We start from the raw sequence: 10,909 nt of genomic DNA, 5'->3' as shown, positions 1-10,909 counted from the left end.
TGTTTATACTGGTACAACCTGATCTCATTTCATGCAGAAGTCTTTTGATGTAGATCTGGCTTGCTTAAAATAAGTACGTATAATGCAACTTATTTTATCACCATTTACTGTGACTACTAGTTGACATATTTTAAATGCTTGAAGGAGCGAATAAACTATGCCCTCTATTATTAAACCGGCTGGACATTGGCCATTCCTTTGGCTGGGGTACTGGACATGCGAGCTATACACTGTATGAACCTTGTACATCTACGTGTAACTTCCACAGGTTACAACATTGCCCACTGGCAATGTACTATAAGATTCTGAATGCTGGTTCATTTTCAAACTTATCCACATAAATAACAGCATTTTGATTTAGTTGGAAAGGATTTTTTTTAAAAAAATAAGAGGGATTAAGCATATGAATGTTTGATGATACATGTACATGGACTTTAAGTACAAGTTTGAGTCAGAGAAAAACTGTACTTCTGTGTACTGGCAGCCACATACATGTAGACTTCATTCTGTTTCTGTTTGAGGTGGATAAGACTCTTCACTGGTGCTGGCCTAGCTTAACGGTATTTTTGGTAGCAATCTGAAAACCTTCCATACAAACAAATATATTTAAAAAAAAATGTGAATTATAAACTTTCATCTTAACCACATTAATTCATATTGTACAGTAACATTATGCATGTAAGGCACATCCTATAACATAATACAAGTTTATGGGCACTTTGAATGAAAGACTACAAGTAAGCAGTTCAGCTTATAAAGCTGACCATGATGTTAGTTAATTCATAATTAAGAGGTTGAAAAACCCTGTCCCTAAGAAATTCCCACTAGTTTTATTTGTACCAAAATAAAATTCAGTGTTGGATAGAAGAACATGCATTGTATTCACTTTTCAATGCACAAATTTGTCCAAACATTGCTGGTACATGTAATTCAAAAAATTTCTGCAGTTTGAAAAACGAGCCAACCACTGTATCCTACTGATATATTTGGAAATTTTAAGGCTTTCAATAGAGCAACTGTTCACTGCATACTGGCAATGCACAGGAACAGGAGATGTCTTCTCAACAATTCAGGACATGCAGAGCTTTGATAACATGCAATGTAACCTCATTCTAAACAAATGATAGGTAGACTAAAAAGAGCTAAATTTATGTTGGGTGCAGTTCATAAAAATTCCCCCAAGATTTTGAACAAACATGAGATATGTCTTATAAATTCAGAAAGTAGGCCAAGATATCATAAAATGTATTACAGACCACTACGAAAAATGTGCCATTCATTAGACTCTCTGTGTGTCATAAATAGGCCAAAATTTATGAATATTTCTACATCTTGATGTAAAAATTGTGTTATCAGTTATAAGTATACAGCAACATGTAGACACTGGTAAACAAGAAATAGCTATATATATAGGGTATGTTCTTCATTTAAAAGAGACATTCTAAAAATACTATAATCGTCACCCAAAAGTTGGGGAAACCTGGGAAATCCCCTATGAGACAAATCCTTTCAGCAGCATCCTACAAATAGAGACTATGAGAGTTACTTCCCCTTTTTCTCTCCTGATGAAAATCTATTCTGAAAATGAGTCTAAAATGTTTGTGATGTCTGTGTATCTGTCAGCTGGATGTAGAAATCTGCCGTACATCTGAGGTGCTCAATGGGCTGTTCCCTTCAATCAATCAATCATCTTTCATAATTCACCGTACGAAGATGAATTTCTTAGTCAGGTGGTGTGTCTAGCCAAGAAAAGTCCTCAATGCATCTTAAGAGTACGAAGGTTTAGAAGACTAGATTTACATATACATGTATCAAAGATCAAGACTTACTGTCCTGAATTTCCCAGAGCTGTACAATAAAGAGCCCTGGTACCTTAATTTCCCAATCTTTTCACATATATGAATGATAAACTTTTAATGCAATTTTGCACATGTTGAATTAGATTTTGGAGGCAAAACTACATTGGTTGGATTGGCCAGTTTCAAATCTTCACAAAACGTATGATTTTATCAGTCAAAACAGAATAATGCTATCAGAATATGCTTGAATAAACACCCTGCAAACACGCAAAAAGGTTGAAAAATTCAAGTATCTGCATATAATTCACAACACCATGTATTTATAAGGATAAAACAAATTAGATGTAAACACATTTATTCATCCCATTAATATATATTTCAGAAAGACTTCATGGGAAAAAAGCAAACGTCCCGTTGCTTAGGAAATGTCTTCTACCTGTACATACTAATGAAGCCTTTGCCTGTATGAAGCCTTTGGAAACCCTAAAACGATGCTTTAAGCAGGTAAAAATCACAAATGGCTTCTTAATTTGGGTGTTGAAGAATTCTAAACAATAAGTATTATACCCTAATTCTTCACTAGTTGTAGTGCTAAAAGCAGAATATTATATTTCTTCCCAGCTTTTTCGAAAAGTAAAGATATGAGTATGTTTTTCATTAGATGGTCTAACCATGTGGGAAAAAAGAAATCAAATATTCCTGCTACAACAACATGAAAATTGGCCAAAAAAGTTTCCAGGTAAAGGACCAGGTTTCCCAAAAATTAAAAGAAACAGAGTCTTAAAATCAGAAATGGTTTCTTAGATTGGGTGGTTCTAAACAACAATGTAACTGTTGACAACATTACATGTCTGGATCAGCTTAGAGAAAAACACAACATTTATAACGCAGTGCAAATGAAGCTCATGCACAATAGGAATTTGAAAGCCAATCATTGCAGGAAGTTTGGGACACTTACAAAGTTTCATTCGGAGGGTTACCAGCTTAACTAAGAATGAATGACCAGTTTTTGTTTTCCCTGAATCTCCTCTATCCAATTAAATGACGTCTCATTGGTAAATGCCCTTACCAGCACATGTTCTGGTTATCATGTTTGAGATACATATCTCTTGGTACACAAAAAAAGTTTTACCCTGACACCAATGGGCATATTGTTGTTGTAGTTATTCTTAAAAATGCTTGAATGCACATATGTGAAAGGTCACCATGGTAACATACAGGTACAAAGTTGATACAATATTTATGAGGCGTGATATATAATAACCAAAACTGATTGTAACTGTACAAACCAGCACTTTCCCAAGCATGTAAATGACATACTCTGAAACATCCTTGATAACAGCTGATTAAGCACACAAGCAAGCCTGCAATATCATCACTGATGGGTTCCCTGGCCTTTACATATTCAGCACATGCTTGAATCTGGGTGTCCATCACTACAGAGTATGGGGGGTGATCTGCCTTTGCACACTCTCTAGATAACACAGTTCTCTCCCTTGTTCAGGTGCCTGTTGATGAACTGCTGGCTGTACTAGATGTATCGCCCCGTATTTCCTTTGCCTCTCCCATCAGCGTGTTTAACATCTGACTCAGTTGCTTCTCATCCATTTGAAGGTTGTCTATAACTTCTTCATTGTATGATGACCGGTCTGCGAAGGTAAATTTACATGTCAGTCGTGATGTACTCAATGAATATATCACACTGTTTAACAACTATTTCACACTCCAGGAAGCTTCTGTATCTCCATCCTGTTCTTTTCTTATTAAGTAAAATATACTAATAATTAAAACCCTTAATATACACTTCTGATTCACAAAGCTGTCAGTTTGGCCATTTATATATATGTAAATAACACAAAAACATGAAAAATGTTATCATCTGGGATCCCAAACTTCTCACACCCCAAGCCTTTGTGGCATGTTCAAAAAAGGCCAGGATCAGGCTCTGTAATACCAATCAGACTGTCTTGGGAAGCATTATACTGTTCCCGGATTGATTTCAGCACAGTCATACTGTACATGTACTGCCAGAACAACGACAGGCCAGCATTCAGATACAGACATGATTCTATCATTCTCAAAAGGTTACAGTTCTACTCACCATTTATAGGCGTATCTTCATAAAGAGAGCTCTTTCTCAAAAACAGAGGTAGTTTCCGTGGTGATGCTGATCGCATGTCTACTGGTTGTTCGCAGGCATGCTTCCAAAATACTGCCAAGGAACAACAAATAAAGAGCAACTTGAACAACATCAAATGGAAAAATTTAATAATATGACATCAATTACTTTATTATTCATATAGGTACACCTTATTTAAAATTTTAGTCTCTCGTATGTTTACATTATATATGTCAAATTACGTCATGCTCTACTCCATGTCCTCATGGCAACATCTAGAAACAAACTGAACGTTCTGATCCCAAAATTAAACCTGACCATGCAGTAAGAAATGTTATAAAATGCAACTCAAAATGCTGCTTTCTAAGAGCTTTCAATTCATGAATGGAAGAAATTTGCAAAAAGAAACTTTTTCACTGCTAAACCATCATATTTTTGTTACCATATCAGTGGAAAACAAATGATCATCACTGAAAACTAAACAGTGCCAAGAGGCCACATGAGTGCTGTTGACCTCTTATTGCCACCAAGTCCTCACCTGCACTGTATCTACAAATGTCATCTCCAAGGCCGGGACTGATCCCAAACCTTATGTGTCCTAGTGACTGATAGGCAAGCGCCCTTAAGCACCAGACCAATAGTTATACTGAACACATGTGCAGCTGTACAGCATAACCTGCATGAACTGCACAGTATTTGTGAATGTATGCTATCAAAACTCACCTTGGTCTAGTAAATGTTGTTGGAAGGCCTCCCACCATTTGTTGAGCTCCTCTTTGTTTTCGGCGGCCAGCGTGTGTTCTGATACAAACTCTCCCTGGACTGTCTTCAGATGGAATGTATGGGAGCGCTTACACGTACGAGGGTCAGCATCACTGATTTGTGTGTTCTGTAGACAACAAAAGAACAAGGGGCTATTATCTAGACTGTAGTAAACACTAACTGACAAAATACATAGCTATTTTGACATGACTTACATGCACATATAGCATTTTGTGTCCATCACTTCTAAGACTGTTTTAGGGTTTAGTGATATAGGGAAACCAGCAAAGTAAGAGTTTAAATAATCAGATTTGATCTATATACCACCCTTCTACTCACCTATGAGTAAAGCATATGAGCAAAGTAGGCGTTACATGCATATTTTCTTAAATATGAAAGTAAAAAGAAAATTAAAAAACACGTTATCAAACAGATGTTGTTAATGCCAGCCAACCATGTGCACCAGCCCAGATTTGGAATTTGACTGGGAGTATTGCAGAAATTATACTAGTTCTATCAATTAATCACTGAGGTTTTTCAAAGATGAAAACTCATGAGAATTTTTATGTCATTTTTACTACAGTAATCACACATAACTTCATATGATTTTTCACCACCTAAATAGCGTTCTGTATAACAGAGCCTACAGCAGGGTGATTCGCTGGAGAAAAATTCCATGCAATTATAGGCCACACGTTACCATATAGAAAAACAGAGAAATGCGGTTACCTTGGTGACTGGGATGGTGAAGAGCGGCTGTGTGACATCCACGTCTGTGGGCGATGACCAACACGCCATTTCTAAGTTCTTCAGCACACACCAATATTTCTTCCACTTTGAGAGATCATCATCTTCCTGTAAGGAAGCCTGGCTGTTAGCCTGACAAGAGAGTGGCATGCTTAGGTTAGGTCACATGCACCAACAGTTCAGGCAGGTTAGTTTTTAACAAAATCAATAATGCAAGGTTTCTAGTACACATACACCCTTGAAATCATGATTTAATAATGTAATATGCATAAGGCCTTTGGCAGCCCTATTTACTTCACCCTGATATGACAAAGAAGTAAAATGTTTTGTTTTTTTTTCATATTATTTAATACAGAATGTATCCAAGAGTTATACTGACTAAATTTTAAATATGTCAGCCACCGAATTGAATCTGAAGGCAAACAGATCCTTTAGACAAAAGTCTAAATATGTGGTTTAATCAAATTTGGTATGAAACAACAATTTTGTGCAGGTGTAGGTACTTGTTATTAATCTGTCAGGTAAAGTGCTTATTGGCTTTGAAATTCTTTGCAGATACGTGAGCACTTCAGTGCTAATAAAATAAACTTGTGCTACATTTTTGATTTCCTAATGACTGTACATCACAGATCTCAGCATCATGCATTTAGCATCCTAAGGACTCATTACAGACTGTTTGTCTTATGATACTGAGCTAGTTTTACATGCACACAGATACACATGCAAATCGCAACACACACGTTCACTATATTACACGGCAATAAGTATTTTAATTGGTGGTCATTTTGGAAAATGATCAAGCCTATCTGTTCAGTAATCCCTCCTGGTATGCAAGCACAACAAAATGTCTAGAATATTGGTTTTTGGGTTCTGGATTTCTCAATGAAGTACGTCTAATAACATGCTTAACATTACTATGCATTCTGATAAGGTTTGGTGACCATTTCACAACTCATGCAGATTTCTAAATGACATGACCATTAACTGAAAAAGAGACCTGTATCTAATTTAAAAATGCAGAGTATTACATGTAAGCATTCTGAACACATCAACACTAGCCTTATACAATTTGGTTATCCTGTATGCCATCAGAAGATGTATTTCCCAGAACTAACATTGAGAAAAATTCCCACATGGACTTTTGAGGAATTCCTCCTTTATTTAAAACTACTTAAAAACAATTACAGCCGTTTTTCACAAAACTGCGTACGTTTATTTTTTGTAACTTCTCTCATTAATTACATCACCTTTATATAGTCCAATTACCCAGATAAGATAAACTGCCAAAACGTTAACAGACATTTCATTCACATAGTTTTGTGAAAGTGGGCCTATGTCTTCATAAAGAGAGATATGATATATTATACTTGTAAACATTGCCAGAGGTCAATCTTAATCTACATGTAACTTCCACATAATACGAAGAATAACAATGAATCTTTATTCACCTGTAAATTAAGGAAGCCTGTCCCAGCTGGTTCCCTTAAACACTCTGGATGAGCAGAAAACTTGCAGCAGTAGTGACCAAACAAGGGGAGTTCACTCCCAGCCTCTGCAAAAGAAAAGGGGAGATTACTCATAAAAACAAATTGGGTGACTTCATTTTATACTAAGAGAAGATAAAGCAGTTATTTCTACTTAAATAATAAAGTACACTTTTCAAAATTAGCAATATTGAGTGTTACATTATTTTTTTTACTCCATACAAAAGAAATTGAGCAAAATTATCTTTTTTATAGCAGTATGTTTTTCTGAAATAAAAAAGTTTACTGGCAATGTTTTAATTCTGGTCTAAAGCATTAACAGATCTAACAACAATGATGTTGTGTTAGACTATAGGTGACATACAGTGACGGGAATAAGTTATGAATAAATCAGATATTCCAACCAATAATCTAATACTCAAGTGATCCTACCAGCAATACAGCACTTTTCGCATTTCAACATTAAATCTGACAGTTTTCAACTTCCTAAATTCCAAGACAAAGCCAACTGAAATCAGTACAGGTATTTAGATTGGGTAAGTGTTTTTAAGAAAAGCCATACCTGACACTGGTTCTAACTGGAGATCATACGTTCTAATACAATTGTCAACATCGGCTAACGTTAGGCTGCCTGTGGCCATCAACTCAAACCGTGGACCCCTGAAAAAACATTAAACACACATGTACGACTGTGAATATATTCACTACAAACAAAGACAATTGGCAAAATAATTAGTAAAGGGCTGAATGCTCATGGCTATTTGACTTTTCACTCATGTTTGGGTAGAGAAAACGTGTTGAGTTTGACTTTTAAGGTGCGTTCACACTAGCATGGAATTCGGTCCGGACAGCAAAGCAAATTTCATTACGATTTTGTGAGCAAATGGTTATTATAGTTAAAACATACATCCGTTCACATAACACCGGCACCAAATTCGTTCAGCACACCGAATTCAGATGAATGGCTAGCAGACCCATTTTTTTCATTCCTTGACCCATTTTTTCTTCTGTCCAATCAAAATCTACCGTTAAATTCACATTACAACAGACATGGTGACAGAAACGGAAAGAGTGGAGTTGTTGATTTTGGAGGTTGAAAAGAACCCCCTACTGTACGATCTAAAGAAGAAAAACTATAAAGATTTTCAAATGAAAGGGGATGTTTGGAGGGAAACTGCTGAGCGCATTCCACAGCAGTAATTTCACGTTTATATTTTGTGGTCTACCCTACTAAAACAGGCCATTCTATAATAACTACAGTAACAATTATTTTCAATGTCTCATTCAATTCTCTTTTTTTCTGTTTGATGTTGTGAACGTCTCTTACCTAGCCTAAACAGTGAATTCTACATTGTATGGACTTTCTTCAGACAATTTCAATTAAAACAATGCTGTCTTCGCTGCTATCATCCATTTCTTTGTAAGCGTTGATTGTTTCCGTGTTAAGAAGCAGCTGCAGTCGGCAACCATGTATTCTTCGCATGCGCAATTCTTGCACGGTTTTGATTGGTTACATTCGCCAAATAAAACGTGAAAATCTGAATTCGTGCACGAATTCATGCAGACGTGAATGCCATGCACTGAAAACGTTATCATCCCCGAATTCACTTTGCTGCCCGAACCGAATTCCGTGCTAGTGTGAATGTACCTTCAAACTGCCAATAGCATTAAACTATACGAACCTTTCTGCTACCAAAATAGCACATATAAATTCCAATACTGTGACTGTATGAAATACATAGTAGCTCTTGTATTGTTTAACACTGGTTGCAATATTTTGTTCTATACACAGAAACATTTTTATTCCAGGACATTCCATCATAAAACTTTTCTTTCCTACCAATTTATTACACAAACAATGACTTTGAAGTCAAAATATTCTGTTGTCGTCATATGACGAAGTATAACGTTAATCCCCAATAGTCTGTGGAACATTTTGGTGACAAAATATCAGATACTTACAAAACCATATTTCCAATAATGTCAGCATCATCTTTCTGGAAATCAAGGATCAAATAATGTATCCATGGTATCATTACATCACTACAAATATTCACTATTAAATTATATTTAAAGACTACATCATTTCATAGTTTCTGTCAAACCAAATACAAAGGCAGTGCATCACATGATGATGATCTGCTTCAAGAGAAATTGAGGAAAAGTAACCAGAGTAACCAGAGTAACCAGAATCACATGAAACCATAGAAATTTGAGACAATATGTAGGGGAAAAAATGGCAGATTTAATTGACTGATGTTTAAAGTGCTCATCACATACATGATGGCATTAAGGTTTCCAGGTGGAGGAAACAAGTGCTCTGAGTAAACCACTGATCCTCGCCAGGTACATGAGAACAACCTAACTTAACGACGCTGGCAAAGAAGAGAGAACCAGATACTGAGAGTCATCTCAGAGGGAGATATCACCTTAACCATCTAAGTCAGTGGGGTTGGCCATCACTATTCTTCTGTGAAAATGGTCTGTATTAAATAAACACAAAATTGGGGGCAAGGTTCAGGGTAGAAGCAATTGCACCTTGCGAAGTATGAAACAAGGCCCTTTATAAAAGTACATGAAATGTCACATGACTCACCAGCCCTGATAAGCGTTTCCCCACACTCCGTCCTACAGACCCCGACAAGTCATTCATCTTCTTCCGAAGTTTCTTTGAGGTGCTGGCAATCGTCAAATCCTCATGTAATTTGTGGCAGTAGATTTCTAATTTACACTCAAAGTCATGGGAAATATTATTGCTGGAAAATAAAAATAAAAAGAACACTGATGAAAAAATAAAAATATGAAGTCCTACAACTGCATCATTATAACTCTATGTAACATCAGAAAGTACATGATAATCTAAAGAACCGAAAATGATTATGTTTGTATCTCAAGTTATTAGCATAGTTTGAAGAATTCATAAAATCTAACTGTGAAAGGATGGCAGTAACGGTTTAGTATTTAAAGCTAATAACAGAGAAAAACATAACTCAATTACACTGTACAGGTACATGTACTACTGGTACTTACAAAGCTATAACATCATCAAAGGTAATATCTGTCATACTTCTGTCTACATTGTTAACCATGGATGTGTCGTAGATTTCTGTGCCAATTTTCAAAAGACAAAATACGACATAACGTCGGTGGTCTCCCTTGTTTTTAAAATGGTCTGTGTCCTTCCACATCAATGGAATTCTAATATCTGAAAAAGCAAACCAAACAATATGGGTTACACACAAATCATAGATGGTTAGAGACTAAATTATATCATTTACACTTTTCTAATGTTTGATCATCACCAGGAAAAAGACATTATAAAAGGATGCATGTAAACATGCTCCAATTCGCATAAGCTGTGACATTCTACAAAAAGTTGATGTCATCTTGCACTAAGGCCCAACATTGTGTGAATGGCCCTTGTTGCAAGATAGGATGACAAAAATCTGACCAACAAAAATAAAAAAAAATACTGATTATCACAGCTGGAGAGCTGGAAATGAGGAAACAAACATTATACTGCACAAATTGGGCAAATGTAAAAGCACCATCTGAATTTGAAACGTAAAAAGGTCACCAATCTATGGACAGGACAAAGTCTGAAAGAAAGTTTCGCAGGTAACTGACTACGAACCAGGCTTTTGTTGTGCCACAAGATTAAGTACATGCTGAGCTTAACATTAGCACATACTGTAAACTAATATTACTTTCTTGGGTAAATAACTCACAAGTATAACTGTAAATAAAAGTACGTACCTGAGACACAAACTTTGGCTTTACATGGAACCTGGTTCCCAGCCACAGAAGATCTGAAACAATGATAACAATACAATAATGACGATAACAGGATAATTTAACATCCTAATTTACACAATACTTAACATGTACAATTTGTTTGAGGTTGGGAAATATGGATGGATCTCACACGCTCAACGTCTCGTCACCCCTTTGTGTTAAGGTCATGTTACGTTTCATTCTGAGTAAAGGGAGTTGTGATG

At 36.1% G+C, this 10,909-nt stretch overlaps 1 protein-coding gene across 6 annotated transcripts in view; it reads right to left on the bottom strand.

Moving 5' to 3' along the window:
* Window positions 1-1,335: 1,335 nt before the first annotated feature.
* Window positions 1,336-10,909, bottom strand: part of LOC135467828 (rhotekin-like) — a 47,222-nt gene continuing 37,648 nt past the window's right edge. For 5 of the 6 annotated variants that reach the window (XM_064745708.1, XM_064745707.1, XM_064745711.1 and 2 more), the window contains exons 3-12: window positions 10,668-10,720; window positions 9,942-10,116; window positions 9,508-9,667; window positions 8,874-8,908; window positions 7,474-7,571; window positions 6,876-6,979; window positions 5,410-5,559; window positions 4,642-4,807; window positions 3,901-4,011; window positions 1,336-3,448 (exon numbers count right to left, since the gene is read on the bottom strand). In XM_064745708.1, coding sequence (XP_064601778.1) covers window positions 3,300-3,448; window positions 3,901-4,011; window positions 4,642-4,807; window positions 5,410-5,559; window positions 6,876-6,979; window positions 7,474-7,571; window positions 8,874-8,908; window positions 9,508-9,667; window positions 9,942-10,116; window positions 10,668-10,720 — 1,201 coding nt within the window. In that variant the 3' untranslated portion in view covers window positions 1,336-3,299. The remainder of the gene's footprint in view (window positions 3,449-3,900; window positions 4,012-4,641; window positions 4,808-5,409; window positions 5,560-6,875; window positions 6,980-7,473; window positions 7,572-8,873; window positions 8,909-9,507; window positions 9,668-9,941; window positions 10,117-10,667; window positions 10,721-10,909) is intronic. The other variant, XM_064745712.1, reaches the window with a different exon arrangement.

Source organism: Liolophura sinensis, chromosome 6 (assembly GCF_032854445.1).
Source record: "Liolophura sinensis isolate JHLJ2023 chromosome 6, CUHK_Ljap_v2, whole genome shotgun sequence".
NCBI lineage: Eukaryota > Metazoa > Mollusca > Polyplacophora > Chitonida > Chitonidae > Liolophura > Liolophura sinensis.
This window is presented reverse-complemented; position numbering and strand designations above follow the sequence as displayed.